This window comes from Pyrus communis, chromosome 2 (genome assembly GCF_041283825.1).
Source record: "Pyrus communis isolate YQ-2024b chromosome 2, ASM4128382v1, whole genome shotgun sequence".
NCBI lineage: Eukaryota > Viridiplantae > Streptophyta > Magnoliopsida > Rosales > Rosaceae > Pyrus > Pyrus communis.
In genome coordinates, this window is record NC_142566.1 from 26,584,101 (window position 1) to 26,601,250 (window position 17,150).

The following is a 17,150-nucleotide window of genomic DNA, read 5'->3' on the forward strand; positions in this document are numbered from 1 at the left end:
AAGCAGGTGAAAAAAAAAAAAAAAAAAGCACTTCTAGCTCACTGCTTCTGCAGTTTGGGAAGTAAGGCAAGAAAAAGAGAGAGAAGTTCCCGGTTGGCAACTTGGCATGGCATGGCTTGGATAGAGGAGCCATGGCCAACGCATGCAGTGAAAAGCTGATTGTAGTACTCTGTTTTTCCTGCTAACTTTTACCCTTCCCATTTACCATAAACTGAATTACCAACAGTATTATTGTGTAACAACATCTTAAACCAATTACAAAAAATTATCCGTTTTATTTGTCACATTTAGCATTGTATGATTAGCTTGAGTCCGCCACAATAAAAGAAACATACATACATACAGCCCTCGTGATCACTTTGGCGTCCATAGACAATAATATAGTGCTATATGTTGTAAGTTTCTTACAAAGCATTGTATTATTTGGTTAGGGACGCAATAGTGGCGTCTTAGGGGTGCATGTAAATGTCTCTTGCCACAAGAGAAAAACTTAGATAGGAGTATTGGCCACTTCATTTGTGGGGCTTTCTCACAAATAAAACCTATTTTGATCACACCTAATTCCGCTAAATTTTACCTAATATGAGAACTGCTTTATTAGGGCAACTCTACCAGAAATTTACTGTCGTCATAGTCGCATCCCGTTGTAGGAAAGTTATTCTCTCTCATTGCACAAAAAAAAACCCATCTCTTTTTTTACCAGATAATATCCTAGACTAAGAATCGAACAGATGAACAAAGCTAGATGGACATAAAACATACTCACTGACCTAATGCACATTTGTTAGGTTAAAATACCCATATAATTAAAAAGAAAAAGAGCTGTGCTATCTACATCTTTTTTTATTTCTTACACACCTTTGATTAATTTTCGTAATTTTTGTACGTTGATTTTCTTTAATTTATTTGATTCAACAGCCGAAAACCAAAAATGTGTGAGAAAAGTAAAAAGAGACGTGGATATCACAAGAAGAAAAAAAAACAAAAAAACAAAAAAACTCTAATTAATCACCATGAAGGAGAAGTACAAGGAGAACCAGAGGAGGAGGAAGAGAGGCCATTGTTGCTATTGGAATCACTACCCGAAGTGCCTAGAGACCTGGCATCTCTGAGAGAAACAGAGCAAGCCTCCGCAGGGAGCTTCTTCATCGGAGTCAAAGGAGGCGTGGTAATTGGGCTTGACGGACCAGACGGGGTCGGCTGCGCAACCTCCTCCTCCCCGGAGCTTGAAGAAGAAGAACCCCCCATTTCCAACCTCGACGGCGACGTGTCCGGCGTTTCGAATGGAGTGTTTGCTCCGCTCGCCCTTTTCATCGCTTCGTTGTCGTAAATGGGGTTGGAAATGTACACAAAATGTTCTGCAGCTCCGCCACCACAACCAGCGTCAGCGCCAGCTTTTTCGTTACAATTAGCACCGGGACTGGCGGTGATTTTGTGTTCTGGGGTTGGCTGTGGGGAAGTTACAAAAGAAATTGACGGGGAGGGGCTTGACATAATTACCCCTATATGGCGGGGAGATGCGTTTGGCAATATATCTTGGTTTCGGACCGGGATGTCGAAAACCTGGTGGAGGAGCTGAGAATGCTGCTTCTTTATATCCGCATTGTCTTCTTCTTTGGAAGTAACCGGTGGGAAAAGGAAGCTTCTCGGAGCGCGAAGAATGCCCAAGAAGCTGCCGAGAGGAGGACCAGTTGGGTGGTCTTGACTCTCTTGATGCTGCTGTGTTGAGGGCTGATCAGAAGCAGCTGTGGCGGCGGCTGCAGAGTCAGCGGCGGAGGCCGCGGTGTTGGAGGAGCTGTTGGTTTTGTGCTGGCGGCGGCGGAGGAAGAGTGAGCAGTAGAGCTCAGCCAGCAGCACCAGGATTAAGCCTAAGACTATGGCGAGGCTCACCACCATCACCAGTGTGGCCCCCATTATCACCTTCGATGTGCCCTTCATCTCTCTCTCTCTCTCTCCCCTCACCTCTCTCTCTCTTTCTCTCTCTAGACTGGTGGACCGAGGGAGGAAAACGGTGTCCTGGTTATATTGGAGACCGAGCAGCTTTATTTTTGGCGGGAAAACGGTACGTTACCTTTGACAAGGGAAGGGAATCTTGAAAGGGCAAAAAGGCCTGGGGAATGTAAAGGCTTTTCCTTCTGACAATCAAGGTCATATTGGTGATTTTGCACCAACACTAAAGTTTAAACACCATTATTATTATTACACTATCTGGGCAACTGTCAGTTACGGTCAAATCCTAGGAGGTGAATTATCTCCAATCCTATCACCTTCTTATTTCGTGACACGTGAGGATTGTTGAACAAATTAATAAAAACGACGACGCAATTCAAGAATTTTCTCCGACAGCTTTCAGACCTTTGAGATAGTTGCCAAGTTCTGTTATGGCGTTAAGTTCGACATGAGGATTGAGGAATCAACTAGGGCCGGAGGGAGGATGGTAAATGGTGTGGACAGGAGTGAGAAGATGAAGGATTGTTAAACAAAAGCGGGAACCCAAGCCAATAAGGTTTTTTGTTTTGAGAGGAATATGGAAGAGAGAACATCTATCATATGCAGCTTTACTTTTGCTTTGAGAGGATCACAAATGGAACTCACAAATTTACTTCTCAACCGGTAATTGTTATTGACACTGAAAAAATGTCATCGCGTAATATCGGGACGGGACAAAGCAAAAGCGTAAATAACCACATAAACAAGTCATTTTATGACGACGGAGATGTGATACAAAAAGAAGAAAGCATTCTCAAACTCAATCCTCAAGTTCCTGTGAGATTCTAATATCTCTATCAATTGAAGCTGAAGACACTAATAACAACTTATACAATGATGAGTCCAACGATTTGAAATTTCGGTATGTATATGGTTTATAAGATGCAGTATGAGGTAAAAAAGACCGACCCTCGGATGCCACCGGGCCACTCAACTACCGGAAACAATGGTCGCCATCGAGCTGATACAACTAGGATTCTGAATACTGATTGCTTTTACCCTTTACCTTCCTCTTAGGGCTGCAAATTGGGCGGCCAAATCTTCGTAGTCTGGAAGCTTAGGATGCACATGCTTAGCTGGATTGGACCTGTCGGGTTGAAAGGACGCCGCACGAGCAAATACCTTGGGTGCCTCTGATGGACCACTATGTTGATTAGGAAGGGAAACTGATCTTACTGCTGTAGGAACCGTTTCCGACTCATCTCTGCTTGCTTGTCTTGGGGATTCTTTAACACCAGTGCCGGCATGATGATGTGCATGACGACTCCTCGACTTTCTTCTTGACATTTCTGGTTCAACGTTAGATGGCTTTTTACTGTAATGAATCAGAAGCTCGTCCATTCTCCTCTCTTCCTCATCCTTTTTGTAGTGCTCGTCATCAAACAACAGTTGCAGACCTCGTCGTGACTCATCCTTCCTCCTGCTTCTTGTTTTTCTGATTGCAACTTCTGTATCTTCACTGTTTCCAGCATCATTGTGAGAGGACCGTGATCTTGAGCTTCTTGCCCTGGAAGATCTTGGTTTTGGTATGTGGTTGCTAGATGCATCATCCCGATGAGCACGATCCTTCCCATGATCATGCTTATTAGCTTTTGCAGCAGCAGGCATCTCATCCTCATCATCAGATCCTATGTTTACCCCTCCAAGTATATTGTCAACAAAGGCTATGTTGTATGCTACAGGATCCTTAGTGATGCGCTTACTGCCAGAACCATCCTTGGCTTCATGTTTTCGATCTTTTGCTTTGGCATTCGGCTTCACATACGGAGGAGGGACCCCATAATTGTAGGGGGGCTTCAACTTCGGCATCTCTTCTTCTTTAATTGCTAATTTTGCGTCACTGTGTTGGCCACCATAATTATCACCAGCAAATAAGCCTTGACCGTTGCTTTTCACATGAGGTCCAGCAACAATTGGCTGTACACAAGGTAAAGCTTCATGCTCTCTTTTAGGAACATTGTTCTCCCTCTCATGATGCTTCTCCTGTCCATTTCCTTGAGATGAACTGCCCAATCTGACTGACTTCGGGGGAGCATCCTCCTTTCTATTCCAAGCTTCATATATGTGAGAAGCAACTTGTTGCCTTTCCCGGAACAAACTTCTGTGGCCACCTCTTTCCATGACAGTATCTTCCCTGGCACTAAGAGATTTGTGTTCTTTTCCAAAGGGTCTATGACTAGTCTGATGAACGTGATCGTCCTCCTTTCTATTCCATGCTTCATATTTGTGAGAAGCCACTTCTTGCCTTTCCCCGAACAAAATTCCAAGGCCATCTTTTTCCACAGTATCTTCCCTGGCACTGAGAGACTTGTGTTCTATTCCAAAGGCTTTATGCCTAGTTTGATGAACGTGCTCCTCCTTTTTCAAGACAGCACCATCCTTCTCCTTGTGTAATTTCTGAGCATCATTAAAATCAAGTCTCTTTTCTGTTGGAAAAAGATTATGCTTATCTCCTTTTGGAACAGCAGATTTCCCGGTAGACAATTTGGCTTTATCATCACTAACATGGGAAGGCCCGTAAGTTTTTGGCTTGTCCTGCAAAATCCAATCCGCAAGTGACGTTATATTTGAGAAAGCAACGCTTTTGACCAACAGCAGAGTAGAACATACCTGTGGAATTGCAGAAGGAGGTTTCGACATGCTCTGTACAAAGGCCTTGGAGTCCCAATTTATTGAGAACTCTACTGCTATGTCTTTCATTAACTGCACCTTCTTCTCCAGTGTAGGAGGCTTTGAAGCTATGTTCTCAACAAACTATCAATTAATAATGCAGTAGGTTAGCTTAAAGCATTTATGAATGCATAAAGTTCTTTATGAGCAAGTCGATAAATAATTACCTTTTGATTCACAAATAACTCCAGAGCATTCGCGTATCTCTCTTGAAATAGTTGCCTAAGGTCACGCAACTCTGGTAAATCAGAGAACCTTGCGGCAGCAATCATCAGCGATGACACAGGTTCCTTACATTCCTCTGGGCATTCACTACAAAGTAAATAACAAATCAAGGGAAACGTTATTTTGAGTTCGAATTAAGTGTTTTTAAACTAATGCGTGAACAAAGGTTTAAGAACAGGACCGGCATTTCCTTCAGCAAGAAACCAAACAATTTGGTTTGGATTATATCTTAATGTGTATGATGTTAGAGAAATCATATTAGGTTAACAAACAAAACGGAGCAGTGACGTAGAATCAGCTGAAAATATCCGAGGCAGAATCCTATACAAGTTGCGTTTGTGAAAGTTTGCAAACACATGACAGTACGTCCACACGCGGATAGTTCTTCATTTATTTTTACTCAAATCAATATTTTTCCCTACAGGTATTCCCCGTAATCAAACTACATTCACCTCATTTGATGTTAATTAAATCTACACCCATCTTTGCGACTTATAACACGATCATCCACAAATTGAACAAAATGTGCATAACATAAAATACGATAATTCACAAAGTTGAACATAACATGTACAAGATGCACATATCAAAAGAGCATCATATTGGCAGAAGTATTCAATCTGATATCGGTTGCACGCTAAATAGATGAAGAAAATTGAGTGATCGGTTTTGGCATCTAACAATCTCTAAATTCGCACGACAACTCAAGAACACGGCATACCTTTGTTTCTGCATAACTGAAAGATTCTTGAGGACCAAATCACAGCAACGCTCGACAAAATCATAACACGACGAAAGGATCACCTCCGCGGTGAGTCCATCAGCCTGCATTTACCAATTATACAACACTTAATTATTTTAGGTGTACAAGTAGGCAAAACAAAACTAAGTCCACATCAACATCATTTTTTTTTGTCTAATTTCCGATTAATTAAAAGACCTTGTGCATTTTATTTAATTTAATCCAACAATTCTTATCCTATCCGAAGAGCAAATATCGCAAAATACAAAAACAAAAGGCGGAAAAACAATTTTTCTCGGCGGCCAAACAGATTATAGAAAATTCAAAATTGCACCTAAGAAGATGAAATCGAAGAATCAAAATCCGGAATGCAAAATCGAAGAACAGAGCAATCAATCAATCTCACCCTTCCGTAAGCATTGATATCAAGGCCACTGGTGAGCAGATCAGCGATATCCTTCTTCAGAAACTTCTGCGTCGCGTTCCTCTTCCTCCGTATCACATCGATCCGAGTTTTCGTCAATTTAATCAGCGTTTTGCTGCCGAAACCAAACACGCAGAAAATATATAAGCACATATATATTTCTATATACGTATATACATACAGAAGTAGATGCAAATCATGAAAGTGTATGAGGAGAGAGATCTGAGAGCAAACGTAAACCATTTGGAGGCAAATCCACGGCCGAGCAACCCGTCCAACATTTTCACTCTCTTTTCTCCAACTCAGTGAATGATTCGACTCGGCGACTCAGACTGTAAGAGCACGCATTGACAGAAGCTTGCAGTGCAAAAGAACTCGAACAATAACAGCAAGAAAGGAAGAAGAAGAAGAAGAAGAAAGTCTCTCTCTCTCTCTCTCTCTCCTCACTTTCTCTCTCTCTCGCTTTTCTGAAGCCGCTTCAGGACATTTTAAAAACTCTCGCCACCCGGCCACTAAACTGATGGGAAAGAGAAAGCTTTTGTGACAATAAGGTCCTTGCGCTTTCACCCATCATGACGACGTTGACGCGGGTAACGACCGGTTTTTGTGACGTTAAAGAGGGTATTTTGGGGAATAGTGCGGTTGTGGTGAGTGCGGCATATGGCCCGGCGGGGTGGGGAGATCGTGGCCGTTGGATGGGAATAGTACCTTGTAGGCGTAGTCGGAGGGTGTCGGGTGAGGGTAGAGTGATGAAGTCAAGGTGGGTAAATGACGAGTCAGCCCTCCAGGAGTTGATAGAATCTGGTGAGCTGGACCCAGACCGTCAAGTGCTTTGGTTTGGACTTTGGGTTACATTTTTCTTTTTTCTAATTATTTTTGTGGTAATTATTATTATTTTTTTTTAATTATGGAATTTTTTTAATTTTGTTATATATTGCTTTCATTTCATGGGACAATGAAATGATTATTTTTGACCTGACAGAAGAAAACGGATAGGAGCCAGAGCGGTTGATAACGGCCATTTAACCGATTTATCAGAATTTCGTCTAAAAAACGTTAATTCTTTTTTGGATGGTACGCAGATTAGCATAATAAAATAAAATTGTTCAACTACCACTTGGTGGTATAGTATTTAAGAATGAATTTTAAGTTCATATTTTATACGGTACGTTTGAGTTTAATTTCTGACATTAGTTAATTACACGATAGTCGTCAAATGAAAATATTGCGCTGGTGAATCACATGATGGTGGTCAGTAGAAACTGAAATGCCTCTGTGAGTCTTTTTAACCCTTGAAATAGTGAACTATTATGGCAAAACCACCAGCTAGTTCTTAAAAAAAAAAAGTCCCTATTTTTTCTAAACCATAATGAATTACACGATGGTGGCCAGATGAAAATGTTGCGCTAGTGAATCACACGATGGTGGTCAAGAGAGACTGAAATGCTTCTGTGAGTCTTTTTGACCCCTGAAGGAGTGGACAATCGTGGCAAAACCACTAGTTAGTCATTTAAAAAAAATCCTTATTTTTTCTAAACCTTCCCTTAATTTTTTTTTGTTGTATAATCTTTTTCATTTATTGTGTTGTAGGTTGGATCATCTACTAAAACCAATTTGTAATACTTAACGGATCACCTTTTTTTATTTATTAGCAGATCACATCTTTTACATTTATTATTCACAAGATAATTAGAACACAGAATTATCGGTGCAACAATAAATAATCTTGACTAACTTGCTATATAAATCTCTTGCACCATTTTTTAATACTTCTTTCCTTTTGGATACGAGTGATAGGCAGATCAAACAAAAAACTCAATATGCAAAAGTAATTGATCAAGATCCACACAGATGACGACATTTCTTTTGAGTTTGAAATAGAATTATGGATCTCGCCACTGTGTGGCTGTCTTTTTTTTTTTTTTTTTTTTCCTTCAAAATTCACAATCAAAAGTAAGAAATTGTTGTATAATATGAGAAACAGTCCTAATAATTAAAATAGAAAGTGCAAGCATAATTTTTTTATTTAGATTTTTTGTAAAACTTTATTATTATTAAGAGAGGGCGAAAGATTTTAAATTATTACAATAATTTAAGAGATTTTCAAACTGAAAAGGCATGAGTGGAAATCAAAATATTAAACCACATACAATATGTGATTGAAAATTAAAATGAAATACATCAAACATTCAAGTAGTGGTTTGTCACTTTGCTACAACGTGCAAGAGTATAATTTTATTTTGTTCCACTAACTCCATATCTCTCTCTTCAACAGAGATGTCATTATTTTTAATTTCTAGTAAGTTCTGCGGTATTTTATTTTAATATTTTTGTCTGTTCAAATTCTTAAATGACTAAAATCCAATTACAAAAAAATAAAAAAAAAATAAAAAAAACCGCAAAGTATAAGATACTTAGAAATACCATTCGATTTTTGGTTACTTTTGGCTCAAACAAACCCGATAGAGATTCTTTCTGGATCTTAATATATGGAGCTTAAAGAGAAGAAAATTTGAACCATTCAAATTAAATATGACGGTTCCAATTAACTCATTTTATTAGCTTACCTCACACAAACTAAAGTCCTAAATCTTTCTTTATCTCTCAAACAGTTTGAATTTTTAAATTTTAAGTTATGAACTATAAGGTCCGGAGATAATACAAATCAAAACAAGACGGCGCTGTCACAAATTCCACGTGTGCAGGCTGCTGCACGCCCCATTCACAGGAAGTTAGAAGCCAACGTGGATGGATTAGGCTTTACGGTTTTGCATCACCACCCCACTACGTATGGAATTTGGATTCGACATTGCATCGACCAAAACCATCCAATTAGTCAAATGATTAATTAAACTAATCCACTTGTTAGTTGTGTGTTTGGGGATAAATTAAGCAACCCACCACATGTTACTTCCACTAATTAAAGGGGACATAACTATCGAATATTTAGACACTTGTCTCTCAATTTCCTCCAATATCTAAGCTACCACCAACCCCTTCATCTCTCTCTATCTAACATTCCTGCACAAACAAGGCATACAAGATTTTAGGTTTTGGTAAAGATTTTTTTTATGTGTGAGATTTTAATCACTTTTTCGGTTTTCTATGGGCTCGTTTAAAAGTACTTTTAAAATGACCGAAAACGTTTTAAGTACAAACACTTACAAGTGATCCATCAAATAATGACTCTTAAAGTAGAGTGAATATTCGGTATGACTACCCTACTAGGACATCTCTCGTAAAAGAGAAAACAAATATGAGGTCGAATGAAATCAAAATAAAAGATCCCATGTATTTTGTAAAAAATATTATACGAATGACATATTTGGAATGTCTCTCACATGAGTTTTTTTTTTCCTTAAAATTAGGCTACAACTCATAACAATTCAAAATGCCAGCTCATGTTTGATAAATGAGGTCAATTACCAAAAATAACCTTTTCAAAATGGGCCAGTTGCCCAAAAGCTAACTACATTATTATCATGTGCTGGCCCAGCGATCCCTATGATTATAGGAGTGCAAAACTTGTGCAAGCACATGACTCTGGCTGAAGTTGGCAAGCCCACTGGGAAAGAGATTCTCTTCGGATTGCTTCCTCCTAAGGTTATTATAACTTTTAAGATTGACCTTTATTTGTAACTGTTGGATTAAATTTTAATAGCTCCGATCCCTGAACTTGGTAGATTAGGAAGAAGAAATGTGGAAAGTATCCCTTTCCAGCCCACTAACGGTGCCTAACTCAAACTAGAAAATATCCCGTTGACATGCAAGAGGCCATAACAAGGACTCAAAGAGATTTTTACGTTTGGGTTCGAGGAGATTCGAAACTAATTTGGACTTTAATTAATCTAGTTTGCGCATCCCAAAAACTAATATATAAATTTTACAAAATTTGAGATGCAAATTTGGATTGTATATGTTAGTTCATGAAAAAAGTGCACCTAACTAATAACATGTGCACATTTACGAATGTGACATTCTCTTGAACTCTCAGATCCAAACAAATACAGAGAATAACTGTAAAACATATCTCATTATATGATATGAACTCACATATTACAACTCGAACGCTCACAAATCACCAATAAATAACGGTTTCAAAAATGCAGAAAAAACTCGCATGGCGTTCAAGTTTGTATTTCCCGTCTCATAGTTTAGTTTATATTAGAATATAGAACGACTATTTGATAGTTCCTACCAAAAACATCTCAAAAAGTTGATGAGGAAATGGAACAGGTAATTTTCGCGATCGAGCAGCTCGTGTCGAACCAATCTTTCGAGGATGATGTTCTGCGGAAGAAGCTCGCTGTAGTAGAGCACCGTCGAAACTGAGGCAGCAGGATCGGTAGCTAAGGATGTTAGCAGCCTCAGCAGAGGCCTAAACATCAACGGTGTAAGAGACTGCACCACCAAAAAAAAACAGAAACCACTAAAACATGTCACAAAAAATAAATAAATCGAAACAATATTTAAATTAAATTTGTTCATGCATACCATGGATTCTGGAGATCGAGGAAGGACGAGATGGAGATGAAGTTTCTGAACTGGATTTCGAAGAGAAGTGAGGGTTTTGATTTGGGGTGTTTAATTTGTTAGGATTTTATTTTATTAGTATCTGTCGATTTTTCAGCAAACATTCAAACCTACCCGTCTGAAAACAAATTTGACATGAAAAAAAATTGGGTAGTGCTTAAACCACCATGAAGACTAGGTGGAGTTCATTAAAAAAATGCAAAACCAAACTCTTTGTCTCTTTGATCAAACAAGAAAACAAGTATTTTTGTATTGATCTTGTGATCAAAATCATTAGATAATTGAGAATTCAAACAAAATTGAGCAGTTTTCTTGAACTAATCGACACCATTTGATAATTTTTAGACTAAACTTAAGAATTGGTAATTTCGTTTAGATTTGGCCACTAAAGAAAAAATTCGTAAATTAAGTAGGGTTTAGTCGAACTAAGATTTGAGGGGATTTTGAAAGACTAGGTTTTCCTAGTGTAGTCGACTAGGTTTCTAATAGACGTTTTTATAACCCATGCAAATCTGAGTATAGTCCGTTGAGATGATACTCTTACCATAATTTACGTATCACATTTATACCATATCTCTAATAAAGTTGAGATTCACATGTGTTTGTGAGCTTGTACAACCAGATTTGTGATGTGGGTATCTAAGAGGCAGAACAGAACCTATACAAATCCTTATTACCGCAACCAAGCATGCACTCAACAGCTTGTGCCCACTCTTAATCTTATTTGAGACGTAATTGTATATGTAATTGTATAAGAAATCGCTTCGAATGGAGCATTTGGAAGTTTTCATGGGAATGTTTTGATCATCCAACCAACAAATAATTACCAGGAATGAATTTTTGAACAAGGATCCTCTTTGTGGGGATCCAAGGAATCAATCAATCTTGTCCATTCATCGTATATCGTGCAATCAGTTTTCATTAGGTACTATTTATATTCAATTTTAAATTTAAAATGATTACTAACTGCACGATGTACGATGAACGGACACAATTGATTGATCCCGGATCCTCTCCAGATTCTTTTTGTGAGGATGATTGATTGATCCCGGATCCTCACAAAAAGGATCTGGAGAGGATCCTTGTTCTGAATTTTTAAGACAGGACAGAAATGAGGAATTAAATTCATATTCAATCGTCTTTGACAAAAAAAATAAAATAAAAATTCATATTCAATCGGAAGTCAGAAATCGAAATAACTAGAAAATGTGCCCGAGCATTGCTGCGGGACTTGAATGCATCACCTTGAACTGCACGAATAAGATACATGTTACCTAAATGAAGAGAAGGATAGAGAGTGAATGCAGCAGTTGATACGTACTTATTACAACAATTACTATGACTAAATGACGTGTCAATTCCATCATTATGCAATAAAAAAAAACGTAGGGCTAATGAATATGACCAATTATTCTAACATTCTTCCTAGCTTATCCAATCTAGATGACAGAAATGGCTAATTTCGTTGACCAATTAACCGGATTAGCTAACACTTCCTAAAGAGATATTCTTCATGCTTCACATCTCTTAACTGGAGTTGTAATAGAATTCTAGCATAGTATCCCCAATGCTATTGAATTGGATGACAAAAATGCCGAATTTCTAAATAGCTCATCATATACTTGTGATTTGTGAATGAAGATTTTGTATTCATGAATAACGATCAAATGCTTGACAATTATCGTGCTAAGTAATTATCAATCACATATTTAAAATCCAAGCACAAAAGCTTTAGAAAGATAAATAAAAAACCCATATAACTAAATAGGCTTTGAATATGCTATCAGGGCACATAATTATATACCTAAAAATGGCAACAAACCAGCTTCTTCCTCACACGACCCGACTTTCTGAAATTTCCCAAGAAGATAAATCCATTAGCAATTGAGAGAAATTCGAGATATATATAAATCAAGAAGCAGAGGAGCAGAATGTTCAAACCTAATTACACCAGAATCTCAAAACGACCGATGGCCCGAAAATAGCCATGCCCTATTGCTTCTCCTCGTTCCCAGTTTGCTCTGAAATGGGGGTGTGACTCATAGTTTGATCTGGAATGGGAGTTTGACTTCTAGTTTGTTCTGCAATGGGAGTTTGAGTTATAGTTTGCTCTACAATGGAAGTTTGAATCTTGACCGAATAAAATTATTGATCAAAATCGTTCTATTTATTAATGCTTATTCAGAGATATAATCATACCAAACAGAAGGACTCAATCCATTGCTAACATCAGCAACCCTAATTTCCCACCAAAAGAACTTAGCTCAATAGATTTCTTAGGAAACAATTCTTAGTCGCTGCGAACCACGAACTACGTAACCGAAACAGAACCGGATTAAATAAAAGCCCTTTGAGTAAAGAAAACAAAGTGAAATATGTTTTCCATGCAAATAATCTTTTAGCTCTCCGTTCAACACTTTTGATACGTTTTATTTAAAATGGTTGCCGGAATCGGTCATCTCACAGGGTATTCTGACTCTCTTTTTCATTCATTTCACGCAAACCAATCATACATTTAAAATAGGGCTTGGATAGCCTAATGTAAACTACACAAAAAAAGATTTAGAACTTGGTTTAGCGGCTGAAAACAATTTGTGCCTCCAAATAATAATGCTTACCCATAACCTAGAATTTAAAATTAGCATTTTGTGGCATTTGGATGTGAAAACTGAAGCGGCAGGTGGCAGCAGTGGTACCAAATTACAATTCTAAATCTAGCAACAGAATCCGGCTGATAATTAACCCAGAATATAAAATCTAAATAAGTTAGAGCAAAAATCACCTCAAATCTCTGCTCCTCTTGTACTTTGGTATTATGGGGTTGACTTGTAAATGGTAGAGAAAGTCCTGAAAACTAAGAATGAAAAGCATTCTTTCAGTTAACCAAAAACCATTCATAAACGGAGTACGACATGTAAACAAAAAATAAATCTTGGAAAGCAGACATAAACAAACTTCAATCACAATTACTTTAATACATATTTGGATACAAATGAAAATTGAATTTATTAAATTTTGATATAAAGAACATTAACTAATGCAGGAAGAACATTTGTGCCTCAATGGCGTGAGAAGTACTCAAAACAAACTTTGTGATGTGTAAACAGAAAATGATCATGCTCTCCAACCTAATGCAGAAAAAACATTTGAATTCTTCCATGATATCCATGTTTTGCACATATTTATATACCAATTGAGAATAACAATTTAAAGCCCCCATCCACCCCTTCTCCCCCACCCGAAAAATTCACCTAAAAACCACATTAACCGCCACAGTTTAAGAATCCAGATTACATTTTTCAACAAAAAAGAATCAGCCTTCAATTATTAGCCTAAATATTGATTTGCAAACACAATGTAGCAAAAGAGTTGTTCAATAGCTCATTTTGGATTATAGGAAGTCCATTCAAAGAACTGAAAAAGCACAATTGAGTAAGATACTTTGATGCCATGTGGATCATTAACTGTTCCCTTGAGCCACAATTTTATTTGAATTAATGTACTAAAGATTAATGCTATGTACATTGAAAACGTCGAGTGACTGTTATATCAGAAGATTTGACCACACAGGTAGGTCATGCGGCTTTGGATCGATATTAGTACACTTACATGCAAAAAATTATGAAATATTGATTGGTTTATTAATAACGTTAATGAAGATTCTTGTTTTTGCCGTGTCTCAATGAATGTTGTTTTGTTACGTCGTTTTATTACTTAACATTATTAGTTAAATTTAAATACATAATGTTATGATAAAATGATTTAAACTTAACGTTATTGGTAACAACATACAAAGTTTCAAAAAACAACATTGAACTTAACTAAGTTTGATGTGAGGATTATTTTGAATTTAAATCATGGATCTCTGCTCTAATTTGTGCACACACAACATACACATTTTAAAACAAATAATAACAATCACAAAAGAACCAACAGAGTGATGGCATAAAAATCTCAAGCATGTGGCATCATCTGTCAATGAACAAAAATAAGATGTATCATGTATTGTAGAGGAATAGATAACTGAGAATTCCATTCAGAGTCACTACAATGACAACAAAGAATAGAAGCATGAACAAAAACATGCAAAACACATACAATGTGTTTTTTGCATAGAGGTTGTAACACTGAAAAAGTAGCAGAGCAGAAGGAAAAAGAGAAATGCAGAGCAAGGTGGTAGCCAAAAGAGAAAATCAGAGTTATTAATATTTTCTTAGCTCTCCTAATTTAATAATTTAGACTCAAAATAAATTCTGTCAGATGTCTTTCCGAATCCATGTTTTGATAAAGATGGTATTGTCCAAGAAGAGCGGGACTTTTCCTTTCTAAAAAATGGAAGCCAACAACAATCATGAATAAAAGTGGGCAGAGAATATGAAATTCTACTTGTCTTTTCTTGTGGCTTTGGTGGGTTGGCAAATGTTTTTTTTTTTTTTTTTTTGTTTACAGCAATGGACGGCAGCAAGAAAGGGGGAGAGCAGACAGGCAGCAGAAAAGCAAGAAATAATCAAATTGGACTCGAACTTACCAATTTTCTATTCAAATAAACTAAAAAAAGGAGTTGGAATCAAACTAACCTCTGTTTTCTATATGTAGCAAACTGCATCTTGTTTTTGCCTTCGTTAGCAACATACCATTGGCTCTGTACACACCAAAAAAACACAGTAAACACCTCATTCATTACTAATAACCATTTCAATTAATTTATTATTTAGACAAATTTTTCAACGATTCTGAAGCTCAGATAAAATCGGCAGGAGAAAATTGAGATTATATGCAATTGTATGTCAAATAACCTGAAAAATACCATATATCCAATATTAAGTGCATACACCTATAAACTAATCTTTATATATTCTTTAAAATAATACAGATCAATGTAATCTAAAACATTGAAAACATTATCATACAATTAAAGAATAACGATGCAGAAAATTTTCTTTCCATTATTTTCAGATAACTTTTCAGGCAACAACCATTTCCTTTATCCCATTTGTCCAACACCACCCGCATTTCAAACAAAAAGGAAGAGTTTAATAACTAATAATTTCAGGCACTTTCCAATTCTCAGCTATGATAAAGACCATGGATAATCTATTGTGTCCATTTTCCTGCCATCTTAAGTGGCCAGAAACTAAAAATTTCTTATCAAATGTGTTAATGCTGCAATATATAGGATGACGGAGAAAATTCCAATGAAGATTGGTTGAGGAAATTGACAGTGTCACTACTCGCCTTCAGAAAGATGTCTTTTCTGGAAACCATTTCAAAGTGTTTAGGATCCCAAAACTCGTAATCGATTATAGTGTGCCTAAAATAAAAAAATGACCTTCACAAAAACTAACTCAAAAACCCTAAATCCCTAAACCAGATTAGTGTGGTTTCATCTTGTTAAAGATACGAAAAATGAAGCCATTCAAGCGGTTAAGATATCTAGTAATGATCGTGGAGATGCGCAGCTGGAAGAAGATGTAAGATAAAAAACTTATTAGTATGAAATGAATCCAATATCCTAATGTAAAGGAAATTACTCATAGTAGAAATTCTGAATGGACAAAGTTTTGGCTTCCCTTCCCGGCTATACTTGATTAACTGGGAACCTTTTTTTAATGCAATCAGCGACTTCATGAGAGAGAGAGAGGAATATTAGGTGAAAAATAGTATTGCCAAATCACACAGAGATCAAAATCTTGAATATATATGTTTAACCATATAAAACATCATTTCGTCGAAACCGACTTCACAAACACCTTCTTCTTCTGTTTTCAAATTTTCAGAAACACAACAATCAACTACGTTTCTGAGAAAATTAACAAAAAAAAAACCCTCTTTGATTCAGTTTTCTCAACAACCAAACAGAACCTAAAAATTTCAAGCTTACATTTTTGAAGCGAGCCATGGATAACGTTTGCAATTTCAGCTCCGTAGCTTTGTGATTAATACTGCAAAAAATTAAAACAAAAAATTATACGCATTTAGAGTAGAAAAAGAATGAATTTATGCTAGGGATTCGTTAGATAATTAAAACTAATTGAAAAATTAAACAAAATTACCTTTGGGTTTTTAGGGTTTTGGGGGAGCTCTGTCTCTGCGTGAGGTTATAGACGAAGGAAGGTGATGACTAAACGCGCGACGCAAATTAGGTTTGTTTATTAGGCACATCCGAACTGTCTAAACATACTAAGGAAATCAACATGCATCCAAAACACAAACAGTCAAACTGGAATGCGCATGGAGAAGCAAAAGAAGAAAAAGAAGATGAAGAGGCGGTAGTCGATTGCTTACCCGACACTAGTCGTGGTCGGAGTTGACAGAAATCAATGAAGCCCTGTGCGATTTCTTCGTTGTGAGATGTGATGGTCACATCATGATTTTATCACCTGAAGGTCGACTCTTCCAAGTCAGAAAATAGAAAAATTAAAATTCAAGAACAATAAACTAACAGAAACAAATTACAGAAGAGGAAAAAATCAAATTACCTCAACAAAAATCCATCATTATTCCATGAGTGCTGATTCTATAGGTTTTAAAGGGGGAAGATTTTTTTATTTGAGATGGAGGATGTTC

At 37.0% G+C, this 17,150-nt stretch overlaps 2 protein-coding genes and 3 long non-coding RNA genes across 5 annotated transcripts; all 5 read right to left on the minus strand.

The window, feature by feature from the left end:
* Positions 1–939: 939 nt before the first annotated feature.
* Positions 940–1,984, minus strand: LOC137747631 (uncharacterized). The gene has a single exon (XM_068487773.2). It carries the CDS (start codon positions 1,936–1,938, stop codon positions 1,009–1,011), a length of 930 nt encoding a protein of 309 aa, XP_068343874.2. The 5' UTR covers positions 1,939–1,984; the 3' UTR covers positions 940–1,008.
* A 697-nt stretch (positions 1,985–2,681) lies between these two features.
* LOC137747696 (uncharacterized) lies at positions 2,682–6,871 on the minus strand. Its single transcript, XM_068487854.2, has 6 exons — positions 6,291–6,871; positions 6,033–6,165; positions 5,606–5,709; positions 4,827–4,971; positions 4,600–4,743; positions 2,682–4,524 (listed from the first exon to the last, which is right to left on the minus strand). The coding sequence occupies exons 1-6, from the start codon at positions 6,329–6,331 to the stop codon at positions 2,992–2,994; spliced, it is 2,100 nt and encodes a 699-aa protein (XP_068343955.2). The 5' UTR covers positions 6,332–6,871; the 3' UTR covers positions 2,682–2,991.
* A 3,058-nt stretch (positions 6,872–9,929) lies between these two features.
* On the minus strand, positions 9,930–10,691 carry LOC148698836 (uncharacterized). The gene is made up of 2 exons (XR_015959495.1): positions 10,545–10,691; positions 9,930–10,451 (listed from the first exon to the last, which is right to left on the minus strand). It is a non-coding gene; the product is annotated as an uncharacterized LOC148698836 (long non-coding RNA).
* A 1,112-nt stretch (positions 10,692–11,803) lies between these two features.
* Positions 11,804–12,665, minus strand: LOC148698837 (uncharacterized). Its single transcript, XR_015959500.1, has 3 exons — positions 12,525–12,665; positions 12,388–12,433; positions 11,804–11,857 (listed from the first exon to the last, which is right to left on the minus strand). It is a non-coding gene; the product is annotated as an uncharacterized LOC148698837 (long non-coding RNA).
* A 3,602-nt stretch (positions 12,666–16,267) lies between these two features.
* LOC148698838 (uncharacterized) lies at positions 16,268–16,751 on the minus strand. The gene is made up of 3 exons (XR_015959499.1): positions 16,637–16,751; positions 16,465–16,525; positions 16,268–16,342 (listed from the first exon to the last, which is right to left on the minus strand). It is a non-coding gene; the product is annotated as an uncharacterized LOC148698838 (long non-coding RNA).
* Between the last annotated feature and the right edge of the window lie 399 nt (positions 16,752–17,150).